The sequence below is a fragment of the Apis cerana genome, linkage group LG8 (assembly GCF_029169275.1).
Source record: "Apis cerana isolate GH-2021 linkage group LG8, AcerK_1.0, whole genome shotgun sequence".
In the NCBI taxonomy this organism is placed as follows: domain Eukaryota; kingdom Metazoa; phylum Arthropoda; class Insecta; order Hymenoptera; family Apidae; genus Apis; species Apis cerana.
The window spans coordinates 11198388-11225613 of record NC_083859.1 but is presented as its reverse complement, the minus strand read 5'-3'; the positions used below and the strand labels follow the sequence as shown (position 1 = coordinate 11225613).

The window sequence follows — 27226 nt, the reverse complement described above, 5'->3', positions numbered from 1 at the left end:
CTATATTTATGTTTATATACAATTTATTTAATTATTTTTGTGTATTAAATTATATTAAAAAAAAGAAAAACGAACAATTAATTTATATGTAAAGTTATATGTTAAGTTAAATAATATCATAAATAAAATTATGAATCAATATATATGTAATAAAAGAAACAATATACATTTAAATATGATTTAATTTTTAAAAATATTTCGTTATTATAACATTCAAATAAAGCGCGCAAAAATAAGCTTCCGGTTACGTATCACAAGCAACTTCATCTAACAATCTTTCTTTCTTTTTCATATAATTCTATCCTTTTTTAAATTGTATTGAGTTGGATATTTCATAATTGGAAAAAATACGTTTCACTGATAAATGTGTGAGACAATTAGAGAAAAAATATTATTTTGCACTTTTAATGCCAATATGTCTGACATATATACATTGTTGCATATATGAATATTACACAGTGTGAAGCCAGTGTGGTTACATTGTTTTACGTGAGTGTAACGTGTTGAAAAAGGAATTAAATTGACAAAGAAGTGTCACATATTTATTTCGTACCTTTGATCTTTACTGAGAGGAAATTTCTTGTAAAAAGAATATTTCAGTTCTTGATTAAAATTCTCTTCATTCAAAAACTACTATTTAGGTAAGTTTGAAAATGTATTTCAACAGGTGGTAATGATAGTAGTGGTACTACATACTATTGTATAAGATCATCGATCGAGAAAATATATGGAAAAAAATTTTTGAAAAATATAATTTCTTGATTTTGATTTTTAATCAAAAATATAATCAGTTATTTATTATACGTAGATATAAATGCATATTTTTACAAAGTAATAATTAATTTCTATTAAAATGTTGCATTTATTAATTTAAAATTATTAAATAATTTTATAAAAATATATATGTATTATAATCATTTTTATTATTATGTTATATATAGATGTGTTATATTTTTTATTAAAATTATTTATTATTTTTTTTACTATTATATCTAATTTTGATTGTTTCTTATTATTTTATATATTAATAAATTGATTAAATTATATAAATGTTCAGACTTAAATATTTTTAATTTTTATATTTTTACTTTAATATAAATAATTATAAAATATTTATTATTAATTAATATTATATAAATATTAAGTAATTAAGTATTAATTACATATAAATAAATTTAAATATTAAAAAATAAATTTCAAATTATGTATATTATCATTTAAATTTTTGTATACATTTATTAGTATGCAACTAGTAAAAAATGAAAAGTTACTTGATGTTACTCTTTACAAAAATGTATATTTTATAATTATTAAAAAATATTATATATCGTACATCATTACCAAAAAATATAATTTATAAAAATTATAAAAAGATATTTTTATATTAATATTTTTGAAAATAATGGCATTCTTATACTTTTATGTTATAGGATTTATACATTTAATATAATTCTTTATTAATATATTTCTTTCATAAATATTTTAATATGTAAAATTACAAAAAGAATATATAATATATTTTTATTATCTATAATTTTTTGTATTACTAATAACAGAGATATAACGCAAATTATGTTTTGTGTTAAAATTGAAATATGTAGATATGATTATACATGTATATATACATGTATAAATTTATATAATATGTATGTTTATATATTGTTTTTGTATATTTATTTTATAAAATATATTTAAATCATTGATCGATAACATTGTTTAAATTAGATTACAAATTTTTTAATATTGATATTATTTCTTGTTTTAAATGTTTAAAAAGTATTATAGTTATTTTTTGCATGATTAAAATAATTGATTTAATTTTCTTCAATATATTGTTATAACATTATTGTTTTTGAATTTGATTTAATAACATAAAGTTTAATAAAATTATAAATAGAAGTATTTATAAAACTATTATTTATTAATATTAGAGTTTAGTTTAATATAAATTTTTTTGTTTATTAAAATTCAATCAAAGCGATATGATATATTTATTTATTTATGATTGATACTTTATAGAAAGTTTTCTTAATATTAGAAATATATATTTCTTAATATTTTAATATTTTATACTGGATTTCATATAGATCTCATATAGACAATCGACTCTATTTTTACCATTTTAGTTCACTTTATATAGTTCAGTTAATTAGCTTATTATTTGAAAAATAAATTCTAATTATTTTTGTATATAATTCTATTTATTTTAGTTTTTAAATTTTTTATTTTATTTTTATATATGAAAATATTTAATAAAAATTTAAATGTTAAAAAATTAAATATTTATTATAAAATATTTATAGTTAATAGATATAATAATAAAAAATAAGTTGATTTAAAAAAAATTATTTTTTGTAAAAAAACTGGTGACTTAAAATTTACAAGTATATATGTCGAAATGAGATAATTAGAAGTAGAATGCGATAAAACGTTAGCATATTTGAGATAAGTATATATAAAATTTATATTTTTTTCCATGAAATATATAAATATTTTTTTTATTAATATTATTTGTTATATGTCAATATAATAAAAATATGATATTAATTGATCAATGACGAATAAATAAGTACAAATGCAAATATAAAATATAAGTTACAAATAATTATAATTTTATTCGATAATTATACAAAAATTTGAAACAACTTATTCCAAAAATAATTTTTTTGTTTATTTATATTAATGAATTTACATATAATTATAAAATCAATTTGCAACTATTGGCTATTTAATGTCGATAATATAGTAATTTATAATATGTAGGAAGATAATATATATATATAGACGTTTCAGATAATATGTAGAAAGATAATATAGACGTGCTATCTTCATTATTTATGCAAAATATCTATGTAATCACAATGAAATAAAATAATACTTAAAAATGAAGTTCATAAAATATTATAAATGGCAATTGAATCATGCATGTTGATAATAAAAAAGTTGATAAATATACATTGTAGGTTTATACATGTTATATAATTTTATCAAAATACGATATTTTATTCATATATATAAAGTATATTTGGTTGCAAAAATATTTAAATTACTGTTCATATATATTTTTTTTTATCTTATCAAAAATATAAAGAGCTATTTTCTTCTATAACAGTAACTTTTAAATAAAGAAAAAAATAATTATTCTTAATAAAAAAGAAAAAATGAAGAATTTTTGATGAAGAAAAAGAAAAATGATTGATACAATTGGTAAAAGAATGAATAAATCAATCAATAAGTTAATAATTTTGATCGACAGATAACAAAGGTTCGAGTATTTCAATACTAAACTCTGTTAATTAATAAAATTGAAATTATACTTAAGTTAATATTAATTTTATTGTATAAAATTATATATTTTTTTATGTATTTTATTCTAGAAATAAGTTGACATAAAGTTATGTACAATTTCAATTATATGCACTTAAAAATATTATTTTATGAATTTCATGATTTGATCTTGATAATCATAAACGTAAAACGAAACTTATTCTTAAGTTAATTGTGGTATAAATTATTTTATACAAAATCAAAAACTATACTATAATAGAATTACAATTAATAGAACTGATAAATTAGGAATTATTAGCGATTAACGATCATTAATAATTATTATTTTTTTTTATATCGCTTATCGAAATATTTACATTATTTTTTACTTATTTTTCTATATAATTATTACTGTTGTTACTGTTATATAATTATTTTCAAGTATTAAGTATTCAATGTATTTTAAAAATTTAATTTAATCACTTTAGTGGTGATCATACAAATAAATAATAAATTTTTTACTTGATGTGTTTAAAGTTATTAATTTATTATAAATTATAAGAGAAATTTCTTGTTGAATAGCTATGTATTATATGTAATGATAATAATAAAATTAAAAATGATAATAAAATTAAAAATTAAAAATGAATTTACATAAATATTAAATTAAAAATATAAAGTTATTTTTTTCTTTTTTTTTCTTTCTTTTAAAAATAAATCGATATTTATCGAATATTTGACTATACTAATGTAATTAATGTAATAAAGTAATGTAATAGAAAAATAATTTAACATATAAAATATTTATGACAAAAGCTTATATATAATAATCATTTCAATATGGAATAATATGTTACGTAATATAAGAAAATATAAATATGATAAAAAAAATAATATCTTTAATAAAAATAATTATAATTCATATTAAATATTATTACATATTATATTATCATTATATATTTTATTTTAAAGTTATTTTTCCGTGATGTTATAATCTTAATTTAAAAAAATTTAAATTATTTGTCCTTGATTGTAATTATAATGTAAATTATAATATTATTGAATTATAAATTATTTCTTCTTAATTGCTTTTGCAATTTAATATGCAAATACAATGTATCACGCGTAAATATTTTGATTCATCGTAGCATAAAAATTATAAAATATTATATTTCGCTTATTTCGTAATATTTAAAATAAAGTTCTCGTATTAAAAAAAATGAAAGAGAATTTTTACAAAAAACTTTTTCTTATTCCATATTAATTTATCAAACATTAAATATTTATATTTCAGCAATTTTTTATATAAAAATATTATATAAAATTTAAATAATTTAAATAAAACATCATGCAAAATTTCAAAATAAAGACCATGCAATATACAAAATATTTGAATAAAATTGCTAGAAAATAAGTGATGATTCTTAAGAGATTAAAATAAAAGCAAAAGTTTGTATGTAAAAATTTTACACTGGATGAAATAAAACAGCTCTACTTTCGTAAATACATTATCATATAGCTTCGTTTAGCACACAATATTTATATTATATTTATTTTTTTGCATATCAATTATTTTTAGTGTTTACAATCATCTCTTAAATTTTTTATTTATTTATTTTGTTTATATCCTATATATTATGTCTATTGTATGAAATGAATGCAATATTGAAATTTATTTATTTATTGGAAATTCTATTCCAATAAATTTCTCTTCTCCATCCTATTTAAACTTTATCCATTCGTCATAATCTGAGATAACCAAAATTCATCTATGGGCTTACTGTATATATAATATATAATTATATATAGTTCTTATCATAGACGAAACATGGAATTTTGTTTAACTTATGTTAGTAATTCTAGTTTTAACTTTCTCTATATAAAATATACAATGATTCGCATTCGAATGTCATTTTAGGAAAATTACTTTATATTTATAATATTGTTAGTAATATTATCGTAATTAGTGCTATAAATTCATTATTTAATACATAATTATTGTATTGCTCGATAAACGACAAATTAAATAATGAGAAAATTATGTTTATAAATTATTGCACACTATTGATAAATCAAACACAATAATGAATAAACTTATATCGTTGTATATAAATAATACACATTAATTATTAATGAATTATTATATGCATGTAAGTCATGAATAGTTCTACTTACTTAGATCCAAGATTATTCACATTATTTAGCACAAGCAATTTATCTTATATATTTGAAATAGATATATAAATAGATAAGATATACATCTTGTGAGAGATAATATTATACGATAACGTAACAGAAATCTCTTCAGTGAAAATTATTCATTTTTCCTTTTACCTTTCACTTTCTCTTGCAAGATAAATTCGTTCATGTTATTCTTATTCGTGCAAGTGAATTTTCACTTTTTTAAATACTTTCACAGAATACTAGTATCTCTCTGCTTTCTATTTTCTGATGATTTATAATGAGTTTGATAAAATTATCAACTTTTAAAATATCTATTATCATTAATAATATAGATATGAAAAATATATATTATTTGATATTTTATTTATATTTGGCATTTATATTTTATATATCTACAGTCACAATATCGTCACAAAAAGAATAAAAATATATAAAGAGACATTAAAAATGTGAGTAATATATTTTGATAATAATTTTAAGTTATTTATTTTAATTATTTATAGAAATTCTTATCGCGATAATGTTACTTTGAATTTGATTAAGTAGATAATTTATTTAATATTTTGTGACCTATGCGATAAATCTTATATTTGCAGTTTTAACTACAATAATAAATATAAAGTAAAAAATTGATTTGCGTTAAAAAGTAAATTTAAAATAAAAAGAAATTTTTTATTTTTAAAACAAATATTTAAATTTAAATATTCATTTTTATATTTATGTGACATGAATAGTATATATGTAAAACACATACATATATAATACATTCTCACATTATATAAATCTGTGAATTTAATTAATTTTCGAATTTCTTATTTATCTAAATATTTTTAGATAATATCGATATCTATTATCGATTCTAATTGTATTATTCATCGAATAAAGTCATATTTATACTTTAATTTATTAATAAATTATAAAAATAATTAATATATTTTAATAATTGAATATATATTAATATAATTGTTCTTATTGATAATTTTTAGTTGTTTATTTAATATTTGCATAAAAAAATATCATATTTTTTTTACAATAATTTAAAAAAAAAGAATCTTAATATTTTATCATGAATCATATAGCACGGACTACGTACATTCTTAATTAAGAGATTATTTTAAATTATAATAAATTCTCTTAAATACTATATTTTCACAAAATGATATAATTTATTTTATACAATCAATTTTTATATATAATCAGTTATTATAATTTTTCATTTATCAATTGTTTTATTATAATATATTTAAAAATACAATATTCATGTAACAAGGAAATAAATTCATATTTAATAAGAAAATTCTTTTTTTTTATCGTTATTAAAAATCGCTAATACTAGATTTAATAAATTGAGAAAATATATATATTGTTTTCTAAAAATATATATTGACACAATAGAATTTATATGTAAAAGATGTACTCAATAAATCTCTTTAATAAAAATAATTTTAAATGAATTAAATTTATTTACAATATAAATATGAATTCTTATAATATTAATATTTTGATCTATAGATTTTAAAATCATAATCAAATATATATATATAATATTTATCATATTTATTTTAATAATTTATATTAATAAAATCTTAAGCGAATACAAAAGCTTTCAAATAGTAGTTAAAAATCATTATTAAATGATGAAATTTTACTTTACAAAAGATAGATTTGATAATGAAAAAATTGAAAATGAAAACAGAAAAATGTTGAAGAAATCCATCATCATAATGGAAAAAATTATATCATTTATTGATAATATTTTCATATATATTATATAATTTATTTTTATATAAATTGATTAAAATTTTTTGTTAATTACAAAAATTAAATAAATAAGTAAAATGAATTATCTGAAATGAAATCATTTAAATGAATTACGATCATTGGCAAAATACATATAAACATACATATCTTTTGACATGCTACTTGTATAATTTCATAATGTTTTATATGTACATATGTTTATGTGTATATACTTTATACTATATGCTACGTGACGTTCATGCAACACAAGCTCAGTCGGCCAATGACTTGCTGATTTTTCATTCTGCTTGTACACGACACGGATATGTGCATCATCTCAGCATTACCTTGCGAACTTACTGCCAGTTACACGCTCGTTGTTGCGTGAGTATGTGGTATTTTTCCGAATGTGAATAAATCAAAATCGTTTCGTTCAAAATTCAATATAAATTTATCAATTCTTTTTTATTTATCAATTTTGAGACGTTGCATTTTTTTCTCAAAGAATGGATTTACCGGTAAAGTATAAAATAAAGATAATATATATCGATTTTTACGAATTAAATATCTAGTATCAATTAATTTTATCGATTAATGATGTTTTTATTTGTTAGAAGTATTAAATTGTACCTGTTTATAAATATATAATATAATGAATACATTTTCTGACGAATTAATGTTCTATCGAATAATTCTGATTATATATATAATTATGATTTCTAACGAATAAATATTAGATGAATATATAAGAAGAAAGAAGCATAACATATTTCAGAAATAAAAATACTATTCTGACCTAAAAACGTTAGTTTGTCAGAAAACATACCTATTGCAATCTAAGAATTTTTTGAAATATAACAATAATAATAAATACTTACATATATTTTTTTTAGAAATATAATAGTCTATATAATAAAGTCTATACAATGTATTTATTAAATGTAATCAATTTTAAATATTATTGTAAAAGATAATAGGTGCTTCCTTATCTAACAATTATAATGATAAGAATTGAATGATTACAGATATTTTAAAAATAATATAAAATTTTTAAGAAAATAAATAATAATTTTGAAGTCATTTTATGAATTTTAATTTGCCGAATAATTTTCATATTTTTTTTTTTATTAGATTAGATATAGATAATTAGATTTCTACATGGAAAAAAATGCATGAATTCTAATCTACAATGATCATTCGTAATTATATTTTTGATTGTAATATATATATTTCTACATAATTTTACATAATTTTCGTTAAATTTCTTTAATGTATATTTTTTTATTTTTTTGCATTTTATAATGTTTCAGATATGTTTATACATATGTTTATATATGTTTATAAATACATAATATACAATAATATTTCTATTATATTAGATTATATAATAATCGTATTCTATATTATGCAATATATATATTTATATTTCTTAAGTATTTATTCTTTTATTAATTATTAATTATATTAAAATGACAAATCTACTAATTTACATGATGAAAAATTTACAAATACTCAAATTTTGTAAATTTTGGCAATATATTTGTTTAAAATAATATTTAAGTATATTATAATAAAGTTAGAGAAAAAATAAATACATACATTTTTTACGTATAAAGAAAAATCTCAAAAGTTAAAAATTTATAACAATTAATTAATTATATAGAATGATGATTTTATGATTATTATTTAAAATTGAAAACTTTTTTTTATCATTTTTTATGTTTTTATTATTTTTATTTGTAATGTAATTATATATAAATTTTAATTTTTATATTTTATTTTTTTTTTTGTTATTTATTCCTTATAAATTAATTTCAATAAAAATATTTATGAGATCTAATTAACAAAGAATATAAATATAAATGAATTTTATTTTCATTGATTTTGAATTATTTATTACAATATCGATAATATTTTAATTTTCATTCCAAATAAAGAAAATAAAAAGGAAATTAAAATATAATAGAATATGATATATTTTATTATTTCTAAAAATATTATTATTTTTATATTACTTTACTCAACAAATATTTATTAGTGTTTGATTAAAATTATAAAAATAATTATATGATAAAAAAATAATTACAATATTTGTACATTTTTACATATTTTATTATGTTATTCTTGTAATTGATAATATTGGACAATAATAAGACATATGCATATTATAAACGATTTAAGAAAATTATTTTTGTATGCATAGTAATTGAAATAGTATATGTAAATATAGTATACGTAATAAAAATCTATAATAACATATAACATTAAATTAATTGTTACTATTATGTAAATATTATAATATTATGTTAAAATGTTAAAATTACATTATATATTAAAATAATTTTCTCTAAATTAATATTTAAATTTTATTATTACAGATATTAGAAACAATATAGAAATGATACTTGCTGTGAAGCAAAATTATAAATGCAGAGTCATATCGTATAAAATTGTTTTCTTTTTTGCACTTTTTCTAGAAAACTTTAAATGTAAATTACTATTTAACAAAGATATTTTCTTTTATAGAAAATAATCTAATAATCGTTACATATTCTTTATTTTATTAACATCAAATTTATAATATTTTATTCTTAAAGTTCTAGTTTCATTTATATAAGCTAATAATAAATATTTATTAAAGATAAAATAATAAAGAAATAAAGTTAAAAATTATTTATTTTATTGGTCTATTTTGCTATTCTATAGGATAAATCACGTAATTTGTTACGTGAACCAATCTCGGTAATTATTCAATTTGTTGATATCGACTCAAGGAAAATGATATATAATGATATATATGTACATATGCAATCAATGGAATGTTTATTATATCTCATGACAAAAACATATTTTTAATAATAAAATTTCCTTATTTTTTAAAAATTTAATCCTGAAAATATTGAAAGATTAATTTTTAACATAATACAATCAATTTATTTAATTTTTATTTAAATTTATATATTATCGTCCGAAATAAATGAAATTATTAAGAATAGAAAAGATATTGTTAAAAAAATTATCATATCATCAAATATTTTTTTTGTGATTCAGATATTATAAAATATATATTTATATATTTATATATACACAGAGTCAAAATAAAATATTACAAGCTGTTTTTTCAAAAACATGCATTTACAATGCATGCAATGTAAACATCGTAATTTTTTATAAATGAAAATATGTTGGATATTTCAAGGCATTTTCTTTAAATGACATACTATATGTATGTTTTTCTTTATGTTTTCAGTTTATTTAGCATACAAAAAATATTAATGATTTATATTTAAATTAATTATATTTAAATCAATTATATATAAGAATTAGTTGGAGGTAAGAAAGGAAAAAATTAGAATAAAAAACAATGATAAGAATTTAAAAATTATAATGAATTTATATGGCAATATATATATTTTATTCATATTTTTTTATAAAATAAATAAAAATTTTATAGGTAATAAGTAATAATTTATTATTTTCACTTCTCATTATTGGGATTTGCACGAAAGATTTTTATTATTCATAGGTTAATTGTGATTTTTATTATTCATAGGTTGATATTTATTCATTATAGGTATATATAGACTTGAAAATGTTTTCTTATGAAAGTCAATTTCTTTATCACATAGAAAGAAACTCAATAAAATAAATAATTCTATATCAAAATAATACATAAATTTTTTTAAATGCTTCATGTGTTTTTAATTCCTTTTTTCAATAACGTTATACTTGTCAGCAAAAATGAAATGAGGTTAAAATTTTTATACTTGTTATTTTTATATGTTATTATTGACAAAAAATGAAATATGATTGAAATTTTTTATAAATTATATAACAAAGTTACAAATAATAAACATTGACTATTTTTCATCGTATTCGATCATACACTATTTTTTATTAAGTTTATTAAGTATTTTTTTTTAAGTTTTTTAAATAAAAGGCTTTTATCTGATCATAATGGTTTAAAACGCTAAGTTTTAATATCGTTATTATGTTTTATATTATATTAACTTGATCTTCCTATGTGTAGTCTATGTATATACATAGTCTAATATATATACATATACTACATATATCAATGTACCAATCTTGGAGCTTAATGTAAATGATTCAAGGTCATATATATTTATCTTGATTCTATAGTTACGCAATCCTAAATTGAAGTTATTTTATCAAATGATTATTATATGACATCCAAAAGAATGACAAATTTATTTTTTATATAATAATGTGATTATAATTATATTTAAAATATTGATGTTTACAATTTACATATTTATACAAAATTAAAAGATACAAATATGTACCAAAATATATGTAATGTAAAAAATTATATAAGATATATAAAAAAAATATTTATTATATTATTTAATAGATGAAACAAAATTTTATTTAAATTCAATTTTTGCAATTATTATTATTATTTTAAGTATTATCTTTTTATTACTTTCGCATAAATATTAAATATTTATAATACAAACATGTAAATATTCAAATCCATTATGTTTAAAAATTGAATTTATATTTTTATAAAAATTTTGTTATGAAATATTAAAATATTTATTTTTGTTCAGAATAATATACAACTTTCATATCTCCATTATCATATTTTATTAGATTCGAAATTTTATATAATTCTAATTTTTGAAATAAAATATGATTTGTGATATAACATACTAACTAAAATTATAATTATTAAATTCTATTGAAAACAAAAATGCTTACTCATATTAATTATGACAGACAGAATTGAAAATATTTATGTACAATCTTTTATACCATTATCGACAAATATTCAAAGAAATAATGAGATTATATAATTAATTTTTCATTTATATCGCTTTATTTAATAATTAATTTTTCATTTATATCACTGAATTATAAATGATATTTTAAGTTATATTTTAATTATTTGTAGAGATTAATTAATTGTACAATCATTAATTCTCAAATATTATGTTAAAATTAGATGCGAGATATTCAAATATCTCATTTTCATAATCATAATATATCAATAAATCCAAATCGAAGTTAATAAAAAATCTTGTACTAAAATCTTGTGAATCATTTCTAAATCATTTTCGACTATAATTCTTTATAACACATATATATATATAATGATATAAAAATTTCAAAATATAGAATGACCGATTTGAACGATCTGAAATGAAAACGACTATACTAACAAAATTATTTGAAACAAAACATGATGGTCAATATTGCAATTTTTTATCTTATTTCAGGCTGTAAACGGATTACAACCTAAAGCGATAAGAATGGCAGGTTCTCCAGTATTGGAGAATGAGGATAAAACAGAGATTCTTGATGAACCTCTCTTCAGCACTCTTGATATTATACTTCTCAGTGCTCTTTTATTGGCTGCCTTATGGTGGTTGATGCGCCGAAACAAACAGGAGGAATACACACCCGTCACAAAATCTTATTCTATTCAGTAATAATTATTTTTTTACTATAAATTACTATTACTATTATTTTAAATTACTATTACTTTTTTACTATAAATTTTAGAATAAATAAAATTATTAATTTATCTTCAATGGAAAAATAATCAAATGTATTTTTTCAAAAATGAAACAAATAATATATTTATATTTAGATATATACAAAAAAATAAATACAAATATTCTATGATAATAATAATAACATTGATGATAACATTTATTCTATGATGATAACATTTAATATTTTAACTTTAGAGAATTATAATAAAAATTTTTATAATAAAAATTTTATTTTATAATAAAAATATTATATTAAAATATAAATTCAACGATTTATTTTTTATTTAGATATATTGAATAATTTATATAATCTTTGTGTGCATACATGTGTATGTACAATAAATATTTGATTAAAATATTATTTTAATATATTAAAAATTAGGATTTGTAATGTATTTTATTTTAAAATTTATAAAATTTTAAAAGAAAAACGTTAAAATTGAAAAAATATTTTTTGTTGAAGGCCAACAATATTTCCTGCAACGCAAACATCAGAAAATTCATTTATAAAAAAATTGAAAACTTCTGGACGAAGTTTAGTGGTATTTTATGGTAGTCAAACTGGAACTGCGGAAGAATTTGCCGGTAGGTTAGCCAAGGAAGGTATCCGATACAAAATGAAAGGCATGGTGGCTGATCCAGAAGAATGTGATATGGTATATATACTATATATATATATATACATGTTTACGAAAAAAAAACAAAACAATGATCTGAATCATTATTTCATTTAAAAAAAATAACATTTTTTCTTTTAAAATTATTAATATGAAAATACGATTACTATAAAAAATCGATATATTCTAAATAGAATTGTTGAAAGTTTTGAAAAGTACAATACAACTTCAGATGTATATAATATATAATATAATATATATTATATAATATATAATAAGAATGAAAAAAAAAATTAAGAATTTCTCATTATTATTTTATTTATTTATATATCATAATCTTACATAATTACATAATTATAACAGGAAGAATTAATACATCTCAAAACAATACCAAACAGTATGGCAGTATTCTGTTTAGCAACTTATGGAGAAGGTGATCCTACAGACAATGCTATGGAATTTATTGATTGGTTAAAAAATGGTGATCCTGATTTAAATGGATTAAATTATGCGGTAAGTACTATTTTTCATACTCTGTTTTACTTCGTTTTATATTTTATATTTATAAAAAATTGGAGAATTAAAAGATTGTCGAGCAATATGCTATTGTAGACTTAATTGTCATATTAAAATTTTTATAAATAATAATATAAATAAAAAATAAAATAATAACTAAATTCTATTAGGCTTAAATTTATAGAAAAATATTACATTTTTCATTTAAATCAAATATATTGTACAAGAACATAAATTGTATTGTTAAAAATTTATAGATCTTATGAATGTATGTATATATATTTTTATTTTAGTTTTGTTATATATATTTATTATATATCTTGCCGTTGCTTATGCCTTAAACCGAATATAAATGAATGATTTTTAAACGCAATTATATTATTTCCGTTATTTTTAATTAAAAAATAAAAAAGACGGATGCAGCAACAATTTTTTCGTTCATATATACCTAACCTTAATATACATGCGCATAAATAATACATGCGGGCTCGCAATAACAGTTCAATTCCGAACATTAGAACGTTTACAATTGTAGCAATTGCGATAGTATCGTGTCGTTCATTAAACTTATACGATACGATCAATTTTTTTTCAAGATAATAACGAAATGAGGATTTTTTTTTAGCGTAATTATTGGTTTCAATAATGATATTTATTTCTATGTTCTAGTTGCAGTAAATCATAAAGAGCATAAAAAACTCGATATTTCAGAATACATAATATAAACTTACATAAGATATTATATTTATTCTGTAACTTGTGTGTAATATTAGGCTCAGTGCGAAATCATAATGATGTAACATTCATGCGCATAGAGCTTCAATTTAAATATTATAATTTATACTATTATAAATGATATAAATACTTATCTTTTTCTCTGGTAAAAAAAATTTTGATTTATAAAACTATAACAAATATGTAACTATGATAATAGAAATTATAAATCTTACGTAAGTAATTTATCATCATTAGACACGTGACTAGTTGTATATTAATTATTAAAACATGATATAAGTGTTTTTATTGTAAAAAATAAGTATTGTAATTATTACATAATTGTAAATATAACAAAAACACATATTTTCATCATTTTTAAATCTTAAAAATCTTAAAATATTTGTTAAAAAATATTTAAACAATGAATATAAAAAAGTTTAATAAATTGCTACGTGTAATGATTAAACATCATAGATACAATAGCGCTATCCAACGGCATTTTACAACATTATTTTTAGCGCCAATGTTTGAGGTATATATGATTAGAATTTATATATTTGGATCAATATTTACATTTTTATAAATAATAAATTTTATAAATATTTTATTTGAAATTTTTTGAACTTAATCTATTTTATCAATAATTAATGAAATTAATATGTAAAAAATTTATTATATATTATAGTTAATTTAAATTATTTATTGAATTTTTTTTTTATTGAAATTGTTTTATATATATGAAAAAAAATATATTTATTTATTATATATATGATATTTTTTTTACAGGTATTTGGTCTTGGAAATAAAACATATGAACATTACAATGAGATAGCTTTATATGTTGATCATAGATTAGAACAACTTGGTGCTACTCGTGTCTTTGAACTTGGTTTGGGAGATGATGATGCCAAGTAATTTATAGAATTTTATTACACATATTTTCATCATTTTTATTTTGAAATATAAAATAAAAATATGTTTAATATTATTATGTCAAATATTAAAAATTAATATAAATATAAATAATATAAAATATTTCAATAATAAAATATTGTTTAAATATTGCTAAAATAAAATATTTATTATTATAGTATAGAAGATGATTTTATCACATGGAAAGATAAATTTTGGCCAACAGTTTGTGAATTCTTTGGAATTGAAGGTGCAGGAGAAGATGTTAGTATTAGACAATATAAACTAACAGAACACATCGATTTATCAATTGAACGCATTTATACTGGTGAAATAGCTCGTCTTCATTCATTTAAGAATCAGAGAGCGTATGTTTTTTTATTTGTTTATATTGGAGTTATATTAAAATATATAAATTCTAAAATTATTTCTGTTTTTATAGACCATTTGATGCAAAAAACCCTTTCCTAGCTCCAGTAAAAATGAATCGTGAACTTCATGGTTCAACTTCAGATAGATCATGTATGCACATAGAATTTGATATAGAAGGATCAAAAATGCGATATGAAACTGGTGATCATTTAGCAGTATATCCTGTAAATAATGCGGAATTAGTAAATAAAATTGGAGAAAAATGTGGTATAAATTTAGATACAGTGTTTACTCTTACAAATACAGATGGTAAATTAAAAATCAATTCAATATTATTATCAATATATTTAACATTAATATCTTTAGTATAAATTATTTTTATTATTATATTTTTATTATAGAGGAATCTACCAAGAAGCATCCATTTCCTTGTCCATGTACTTATAGAACTGCTTTGACACATTATTTAGATATTACTAGTAATCCACGTACTCATGTTCTGAAAGAATTAGCAGAATATTGCAGTGATCCAAATGATAAAGAAAAATTAAAATTAATGGCATCAACCAGCGTAGATGGTAAAGCTGCTTATCAGCAATGGGTAGTTCAAGAAAATAGAAATATTGTACATATTTTAGAAGATATTCCTAGCTTGAAGCCAGCCTTGGATCATCTTTGCGAACTTTTACCAAGATTGCAATGCCGATATTATTCAATTTCCTCATCTCCTAAGGTATATTATTTCAATATTTATAATAATTTTTTATTATAATGCAAACTCAAAAAACAAAAAAATTTGAATAAAATTATATTATATTTAAAAAATTATATTATATTATATTATATTTAAAATATTATATTATATTTAAAAAAATATATATATTACATACAATATTAAAATAATTAATATGTAATGTTAATGTATAATATATTTATAATTATATATAATTATATATAATATTAAATATCTTAATATATTTATATAATTATTATATAATTAAAAAATTATTATATAAAAATAATTATTATATATTTAAAAAATTATATTATATTATATTATATTTAAAAAAATATATATATTACATACAATATTAAAATAATTAATATATAATGTTAATGTATAATATATATATAATTATATATAATTATATATAATATTAAATATCTTAATATATTTATATAATTATTATATAATTATATAATTAGTTTTATATAATTTATCTTAGTTTCTCTAGTAATCTTATAAAATAATTTATCTAGTAATCTTAGTTTGAAACTATTTTTTAATTAATTTTTAGCTACACCCATCTTCAATTCATATTACTGCAGTTGTTGTGGAATATAAAACACCGACAGGTAGAATTAACAAAGGTGTAACTACTAGCTGGTTAAAAGAAAAATATCCTTCACATCCACCATGTTATGTTCCTATTTTTGTTCGAAAATCTCAATTTCGTTTACCAACTCGATTATCAACTCCTATTATCATGGTTGGTCCAGGTACTGGAATAGCACCATTTAGAGGTTTTATACAAGAACGTGATCTTGCAAAAAAAGAAGGTAATTAACAAAATTTAAAATAAGAAATCAATTTTAAAATATCATTTTTTAATAAAATTTTTTAATATATTTCATTATAAATATATATAAATAATTTATAAAAATCTATTTTATTTTAGGAAAAGAAGTAGGAAATACAATTTTATATTTTGGATGTAGAAAAAAAGATGAAGATTTTCTTTACAAAGATGAACTTGAAGAATATGTAAAGAGAGGTACTTTAATTTTACATACTGCATTTAGTAGAGAACAATCTCAGAAAATATATGTTACACATCTATTAGAAAAAAATAAAGATGAATTGTGGCAAATTATTGGAGAACAAAATGGACATATCTATGTGTGTGGGTTAGTATGAAATCATGTAATAATTTATGTAATATTTATTAAATTAAATCATGAATAATTTTCAACTTAATTAATTCAACCTAATTAAATTATATGTTAAATATTTTAATATTTAAGATATTCACTATTATTTTTTATAATAATATAAGAAAAATTTATTTTTTTTTACGAATTTGCTATTCTTATATCATAAAATATAATTATTAAGAAATTTATATTGGAAATTATTTGTGATTTATTAAAATATATTTTAAATAATGTTAAATTAGTAAATTATAAAATATATATTATATGTTCATAAAATATATATTTTATCTTTAGTGATGCAAAAAATATGGCACGGGATGTACACAATATTTTATTAAAAGTAGTGATGGAAAAGGGAAAAATGTCGGAATTAGATGCAGCGAATTATATCAAGAAAATGGATTCGCAAAAACGTTATTCAAGTGATGTATGGAGTTGAATAACAATATTTAATTTCGATATTGAATATTTATAAATTAAATTGTTTATACAAATTTTTTAGAAGTATGCCTTTATGAAAAAGGCTAATCATCTTCGTACAGTTGTATGATATATATGTAATCATTCACTATATAATTAATATTATATTAACACAATATTAATTTTTAATTATAGATAACAGTAAAATTATGGAAATATTAAATATATTTATTATACATAAGTAGTAATGAATTCTGTATAAAAATCTATTTTATTCTTCGCATTGTTACAAGTTTTCAATATTAAAATTTTTATGAAAACCAATATAGTATAATAATAAATCAAAAATAGACTTTTATATTTGATATATTTGTATAATACTATAATAAAATAAATATTAATGTAATTCAAATGACATGAAATAAATCAAATTAAATATATAATAATAATTTAGAAATAGAACAATAATTTGTAAAATAAATTTTATTAAATATTATATTATAGAAAAGAAAGAAATTGTAAAAAAGAAATTTATTGATTTAGAAATCTTTGTACTTTTAAAATTATATAATAAGAATGTTATAAATATACATAAAAAATTATATATAATAAAATTTTTTTTTATATTAAAATGGAGATGGGAAAGATGTAATAAATGCTACATAAAAATTCATTATTTTAAATTTATTATTAAAAATAAACTATTGTTATTTAGTTTTCTTAAACTAGAATAACATAAAAATATAATATTCATTTATTTTACTTATTTTATCTTTTATAATCATTTTATATTATGTAAAAAATATATATGAATCTTGATAGATATTTATTAAAAAATAATTCTTAAAGTGTATTTATAAATATATATTTTATTTTGCTATTACTATTTTTTCCCTATATAATAATAAGTAATTATATATATATATAGAATTTCAATAATCTAATATTTTTGTGTTCATTTTCGATAATACCAAATTATGAATAGTATTGCATTATTATAGTTTCAAGAACAAAATACATAATATGAAAAAACAATCATAATTAATGATGCATTTTGTTATATAAAATGATATACAATATATCAAATTCTTTTTAATATTTAAGCGAATTAGTTCAAATTCAATATATTAAATTTTATTTATTGTTTTGATGATTTTGCATGGAATGCAAAATATAATTTGATGTATATTATAATTCACTTTAAGTTTGATTTAATTTAATAATGGATTCGATTATAATACAATATAATATAATTTTATTATATTATTAATATATCATATAATAAAATATATTTAAAATATATTATTATATATTGTTATATATGTAATCATTAAAAAAAAATTACTCGATATAAATTGATGTCTATGGAGTATTGAATCGCTTTGCTCGATATGATGCAAATAAAATTGATTGCTAAAATTATTTTTATTATATCCTAGCTAAATGAATGTTAATTTAAAGTATCATTCAAAGTATCAAAATATTGTATAAAAATTTCATGAAATTTCTTCATAAAGAATTCAGGTTCTCCTTCCAATATGATCTAATGATAAATCTAATAATCTTACTCAAATTCCAATCCATCAATTAAAAGATTATTTTCCGTTAATTTCTTTGAATTGTTTAAACTGGAAATCTTATATATATGAAATAGATTACACGAGATCCGAATTGAAAAAAAATTATAAAATATTTTTTATAATATATTTATATATTGTTTTAATCTAAATAAAGATTGCAAAAACGATAATATCTTAAAAACTAAGTTTGATTTAATTAAACTTTTAATCTTTTGTAATAGCGATAAGTTTGGAATTTTAATTGAAAATTTTCTGTTTATTAAATTTTAATTTTTTTTTTCTTATTAATATTTTGACACAGCAACCAAATTTACAAAAATTATGACACTCAATATATTAAAATGTAAGTAATAAACATTGATAACATGTATTAATAATAAATATTTAAATTTTCGAATTCATTTAATAATAAAAATACTAATTATTTATTTAAAATAATTTTTTGTTGATTTATTATATATATTTTTAAGTATTTATAAAAAAATTATTTAAGTAATAATATAAAAATATATCATAGATTTTCCAACTTTTTAATACTAGATTTCGTTTTTGTAAGTGATATATTAGGAATTATCAATACATCATCAGGTTCTTGAAAATTTTCAGAAATATTTGTATTACTTGTATTCGTTCCTTCACTATTAGAATTTGAATTTTGTAATTTTGGTGTAGAAGTTCTACCTTTTAGAAGAACTGCTTTCTCTGTACTTTTGCTAGCTTCTTTAATAGATATTGAAGACATATCACTGAAATCTGGTAATCCGTAATTATTTTCAAATTGCTTTTTAACAGGTGATATTATTCTTTTGGCAGTATTTATCGGAGTTACATCAGAATTAGATGATGAACTTAAAGCACTCGCTTCTCGTGTTTTTTTTAATGTTGTAATCGCCCAACCTAGACCAAGTTTTTTAAGAGCAATTTCCATTTCTTCTGGAGACGATGCATATTTTAATATAGTAGAAGAAGGGGTACTTGCTATTTGCGAAACTCCTGATAATTCAGAAAAACTATTTGAACTTGTAGACGTTATTTTGTTTTTATTATCTTTACATTCTTTATTTGGGCCATTACTATTAGAACGAAAAGACTGTAATTCTTTTGTTTGCAATGATTCTTGTTTCACTGTATCACATTGGAACTTTTTATCATTCTCCTGAATAATATCTTTTTGTTCTTTGTTTTTATTTTCCATTAAGTTTTGGTTTCCTATATTTTTAGATGATTTAGGTGAATCAAGAAATATTGAAGCTTCTTTTAAATTTTGTGTAAATACTATTGAAGATAGCTTTTTAATAGAAGAATTACGCAACTTTTCTGAATGTTGATTATCTAAATTATGCGATGTATTAATGTGTTCCGATGGCTTTACTACAGCAGTAGATTTTGTTATTTGAGTTTCTGCAATCTTTTTCGCTGACAATGGACTTCTGATATTGTTTTGGCTTTTATTTACAGTATCTGGTGTATCAAATTCAATTATTGTTGACAATTCATGCCCGGATGATTCAATTTCAGTTCTGCAATATGATTTTATTATGATATAAAATTATATATAATTACATTATCAAATATAATTAAATTATAAAAAGAATTAAATAAAATTAAATTATATAAAGAAAATATATAAAATAAAATACTACTAAATTTTACCTATATGGTCCACTAAGTAAACTCACTGGTGGTTTACTTCTTCCATTAATATGCATAATATTATCTGTAGTTTTCGATGTTTTCGGAATATCATTAAGTAATGGTATAAATTCTTTAATATTTTTTATCTAGAATAATATATTGACAATGTATAATAAAATAAATATTTATATATAAAAATATCTAACGAAATATAATATTATAATAACATAGAACATAATTTATCAAAAAAAAAAAATGTGAATGTAAATTAAATTACCTCTTTATTAAAATGTTTTTTTATAGTTGTATGATTTTTTTGTGTTTCATTTTTAAAATCATTATTATCTGTTGAAGTTTGAATAGAATGTTTCATAGCTGAATCATAAATTTCTTTCTGCGATATTGCATTATCATTGAATCCTTTGCTTTGTTCTAAAATTTCTTTTGATAATTTTTCTATCATTTCTTCTTCATATTGTTTTGGTGTAAGCCAAATGTTATGTTTTGGTGTCGATGTTGATGCTTGGAATGTTGATTTTTGTATTTTAAATCTATTCAATTGAATGTTCACTTTTTCATCACTTAGAATTTTTGGTTTGATTTTAATTTCTTCTAGTTCTTTTTTATCTTTTGCATTATCATCACATTTTGAAGATACTATTCCTATTTCTTTTATTTGATCAATTTCTTCTTTGATGATCTTACTTTTAATAATCTTTTGAGATTCAATTAATGTTTTTACAAGTTGATCATGAATTGCTTCTATATTTTCTACAAGTCTATGCACATTTTGTAAATCATTAGTCATTGGTTGAGGGTCAGGTAATTGCATCAAACTTGTTTCATCACTTGGATCGATTAAAGAAAAAAGTTCCATACCTAACAAATTCATAAGAAAAATCATATAATTTTTTTACATTTTATTTAAAAATCAATTTTTAATTAAATAAAATGAAATAAATAAAAATAAATTTTCTTCTAGATGAACTCATTATTATTGAAATATAAAATTTATTAAAGAAAGAAATCTTTACTATTAGTAATTTAATAATATAAATAATATAATTTCGAAAATTTTTTGAAACTTGAAAATTTTGATTTTCGTTAATTTAAAAAAGATCTTAACGTATTTTTTGTACATATAAAATTTTAGAAATTTTATATATTTTTTTTAAAATTATCTTAATCAATCCAAAAAAAAAATTTTAATAAAATTTTAATAATAAATTTTCTGATACTTTTTAATTATTAATAATCAATAAAAATAATATACCTTTTTGTTCATTTCGAACTTTTTCAATAAGATTCGTTAAAGAAATTATTCTTTCTGCACATGTAGTTTGAAGATCTTCATACTTTTGTAGTATTTGAGGGCAATTTTTTAATGCATAATTACGAATTTCATCAAATCTAGCGTGCGTTTGTTTACATTCTGGATTATCACATAAACAAAATCCTAGTGAAATTGGAATTTTCAAATCTATATCATCATTTTTTGATGGTAAACAATCATTTTGTTGATGTTCAGATGAATCTATTGATGTTGAATTATCATTTTTAGAAAATAATAACATATCATTATCATTCGTTTGAGAATCTGTAGACGAATATCTAAGCAATTTTTTAATTCTATCTAAGTGAGGTATATTTGAAGGCATCATCATAGTACGTGGTGATGGGGTATCTGGTGTTGATACTGGACTAATATCTTTTCTTAAACGTCTTATACTTTCATTTGCTGAAGAATCTAACATTTCAAGAATAGAGATATTATTATGTAAAGCTTCGAATATTTCTTTGGGTTTTACTGATGGTAGACTAGCAAAAGATGTTGATGTATCAGAAATATCTTTCATTTTAATTTTTTTTGATGTGGATTGAACCCATTGTTGTTTACTCACAGCTTCTTCTTTAGACTTTGTTGAATAAACTTGAGTACTTTGAGAATTTACATCTACAGTAATGTCTGTAATTTGAGGTGGCTTTACTTTAATATTAAATCCATTTTTATCTACATACATTTTAATTTTTTTATTAGGTATGTCTTCCGTACATAAACTTTTTCTTTGACTGCTATATTGTGATCTTGATAAAAATTTTGAATATTTCTTTATAGGAGACGAAGTTTTACTTGTACGAGTTGAGCATGATTTGTGAAACATTTTTGGTGGAGTTTGCTTTAATATCTTCGTATTATATTTCTTCTTTTTCAATATTACTTTTGGACTTTGATTATTACTTTCATCAATATCAGCATTTGCATTTATTGTCTCAGAACTTGTTGAATTATTACTGTCCATTTCATGTTTAATAATTGTAATTCGTGGTTCAATTGGATAATGTTTTGTAATTGTCTTAATTTCATCATTAACAAAGTCAGATTCATTTTCTTTTTGTGATATCAATTGTACTTGTGTGCTTTTATCTTGAGCTATATTATCTCTATCTACTGTTATAGTTTGTACAGCAATTTCTACTTTTTTCACAGATAACTCTTTTTTTTCTTTAGTTTTATCTTTAATGTCTTCATCATAAGATGCATTTATTACTTTGATTTCTGGCGATAAAGATTTTTGTATACATACATCTTGAACAGGTAATTGAGTTTGAACTGATTTATCTTTTTCAAACAAACTTTTTATAGATGCATTAAAAATATCGTTTGGTAAATTAGCTCCAAATTCTTGTAATAATAATCGTTTTTGTTTTTCAACTTTTTTTAACATTTCTAATATTTGTTCTTCACGTGAAGTTTCACTCTCTTTACATTTATTTTGTAAAATTTTGTTGGTTTTTGTATGTTGATTAAAGCAACAAGATTTTTTCCAATCAGTACAATCATCTATATTTTTATCATATTTTCTTGGTGTAAGTGTAATTTGTCTTTCTATAGGATGTGATATACATTGTTCTTCATTTAAAGATTCTTCACTTAATAACGTTTTTAATGCACGATTTAGATTCTTTTTATGTTGGTTTCTTAAAAGTTTTCTTCGTTCTTCTTGTATATATACATCTTTCTAAATAAAAATAATATAAAGAAAACTATAAAAAATGTATATGATGAATTTATGGACAAATTAAAATAAAATAAAAATAAAATAAATACCGGATAATGTTCAATTTGGCTAGCTTTTAATTTACGTTCTTCACCTGCAAGTTGATCTAGATTTTGCATAAGAATCTGATAATCCCTACGTATTTTTTCTCTTAATGCTGCATCTTCTCCACGTTTTTTCGCATTATGTTTACGATTTTCTAATAAATTTTGCTGAACAGTTTGTGCTTGTTCTATTTCTTGAGCCAAATCCATTGCACTTGGCTGGAAATATAAATTTAATATGTATTAATGTACATTTATTTTATATTTGATATTTAAAAAAGCTTATAATGTAATTTCAATTTTATATTATTAATTTATATTATTAATTAAAATTCAAAAATTTTTTTTTTTTAAGAAATTTTTTTGTTATTTTTTATAAATAGCTAAAATATTATTTAAAATAAATCATATGAATTAGAATTAGCATCTGAACTATTTATTTATTATATTAAATTATTTCTACAAACCTCATTCCATGTAGATATTTTTTCAACTATACCAACTGGTTGATCGTATATATTATTATAACGTTTATTATGATCATATAATTGTATTTTATCACTAGCTGGACATTTTACATATTTTGTTGTTTTTATTTCTTTACTTATATTTTGTTCACCACTATCAGAAAAATATGATGAATCATCACTAAATGAACTGGAACTGTCACTAGTAATAGATTCCGAAGTTGTTTGTATGTAATCATCCGGATTATATCTTCAATATTCAAAATATTTATTAACAATTGCTTTCTTTATTAAATTTATTATTATGATACATACCTTGTTTTATCTATTTTTGTCAGAATATTTTTTTTCTCAAAATTTTTATTATCAGATTCAATCATATATTGTTTAGATGATAGTTCTGTAATCGAATTAGATTGTTGTTCTAGAACTAAAGAATCATTTTCTGGAATTATTTCTGATGTTTTTATTTTTGGTTTCAAAATTGGAGAATGTGTTTTAAAATCATTTCCTACAATCTAAAAATATTTTAAAATATATAAATATTTATATTTATAGATTTAATATTATTAAATCTATATTATACAAAAATATATACTTTTATATGAGTTTCTGTAACATTCTCAGGTAATTTTTTTGTTTTTTTTTTAGCAAGTTTTTGCTGTTTATTTTCTTCATCAGTTTTATTCTGAATAGTAACACATACAGTATCCTCTTCAGACCCTGTTTTTTTACAAATGTTTGCTATCATTTTAGATCTGAGATTTTCTAGCTCTCTTACATGTTGTAATCGTTCATGATGTTGCTGTTGCATAGTCTCCTTCTGATACAGATTTTACTTAATTTTTCATAAATTTTATTCTAACATAGTATATGAATATTTGTAATCATTTTCTACAATATAATAAAATGTTAATATTAAATAATTTACCTGTTGAGTATTTTTAATTTGCTTTCTTGCTTCTTTTCCTCTTTTTAATGCTGCTATTTTATTTTTCCTTTGTTTTTCTTTAATTAATGCATCATAATCAGGTTCTAATGCAGCAGATATATGTGCTTGACCAATATCTGCCATGTCTTCTTGATATTTTTGTTGAACTTCCATAATTTTACCATTATATATTTGCTTCAAACTTAATTCATCATTGTTTTCAAGCTTTTTAAGTTCTTCCTTAGCTATGCATTTTGTACGTTTCAAAAGTCTATCTGATATTTCTTTTGATTGTTGTCGTACCTATATAAATTCCTTAAGTGATTCTTCTGATCTTTTTTACTATTAATCTTGATATCAACAGCATTAATACTTTATCTACTTTTAACGCAATAAAATAATTACTACAATATCATATTTTTTATATTTTATACACATAATATTTTACATTTATATTTATTATAATTATTTATTATAACTTATTTCTTTATACTTTATTTTTATTATATCATATATTCGTCATTTTTTAAATATTTTTAATTTTATATAATATGTGTACCTGTTCCAAACGTAACCTTCGCCGTCGATCTCGTTCATTTTTCTTAATTTGATCTAAATCAGATAATACCATTCTTCCTCTATGTATATTTAAACGATTTCCATTAACAGTAACATTAATGGACATATTTTATTCAAATTATAAAATTATTTGTTATCCAAGTAAATCTAAAATAAAATATTTCTTAACTCAAATTTAAAATTATAGGAACGGCCATTCTTATATTCAACCAATCAACATAACATTACTAGAGATTTTATAACTGTTTATTTAAATCGTTAGAAATTTCAAGATTATCATTTATATAATTAAATTTAAATCAATAAAAATTATCAATATCTGATCATTCTAATTAGAATCTAATACAATATTTTTCTATAGAATTGTCGAATTGAAAAAGAATTTATTTTAAAATTATTAATAAAATATTCATTTCAAAGAGCATTAAACATTATATAACAATATAATATAACAATATATATATATTTATATATATTTATATATAATACAATATCATATTACTAGTAATATTTTAAATTTAATATTACAATAAGTATCATATTTCATAATATAATAGATTATAAATGTAATAAAATAATTTATCTAATAAATTTTAAATTAACATACGATTTTATAAGGATGTTTATATATCTTATTTATCATTTTATTTTACACACATATTCATTTAACATATAACTAGGGAATATAATTATTTTAATAAGAATATGTCTAGTAAAATTACTAAAGAA

The 27226-nt window shown here is 19.1% G+C and overlaps 2 protein-coding genes across 12 annotated transcripts; one reads left to right on the top strand and one right to left on the bottom strand.

The window, feature by feature from the left end:
* Nucleotides 1-352: 352 nt before the first annotated feature.
* Nucleotides 353-18875, top strand: LOC108000012 (NADPH--cytochrome P450 reductase). 6 transcript variants are annotated; one of them, NM_001365222.1, is given in 11 exon segments: nt 353-641; nt 12435-12643; nt 13177-13369; nt 13694-13843; nt 15350-15474; nt 15655-15843; nt 15918-16156; nt 16249-16580; nt 17146-17407; nt 17527-17755; nt 18077-18818. In NM_001365222.1, coding segments are annotated over 10 exon segments (2040 nt in total). In that variant the 5' UTR covers nt 353-641; nt 12435-12467; the 3' UTR covers nt 18222-18818.
* On the bottom strand, nt 18299-27182 carry LOC108000007 (rootletin). Of its 6 annotated transcripts, none has more exons than XM_028667739.2 (10): nt 26478-27182; nt 25919-26221; nt 25586-25810; nt 25303-25505; nt 24988-25237; nt 24527-24739; nt 22691-24437; nt 21695-22296; nt 21436-21563; nt 18299-21302 (listed from the first exon to the last, which is right to left on the bottom strand). In XM_028667739.2, the coding sequence occupies exons 1-10, from the start codon at nt 26601-26603 to the stop codon at nt 20294-20296; spliced, it is 4806 nt and encodes a 1601-aa protein (XP_028523540.1). In that variant the 5' UTR covers nt 26604-27182; the 3' UTR covers nt 18299-20293. The 6 variants fall into 6 exon arrangements, with proteins under 6 accessions (XP_028523540.1, XP_016915612.1, XP_061934940.1 ...); XM_017060123.3 differs by having other exon boundaries at nt 25586-25807; XM_062078956.1 differs by having other exon boundaries at nt 25919-26644; nt 27105-27182.
* Nucleotides 27183-27226: the final 44 nt, after the last annotated feature.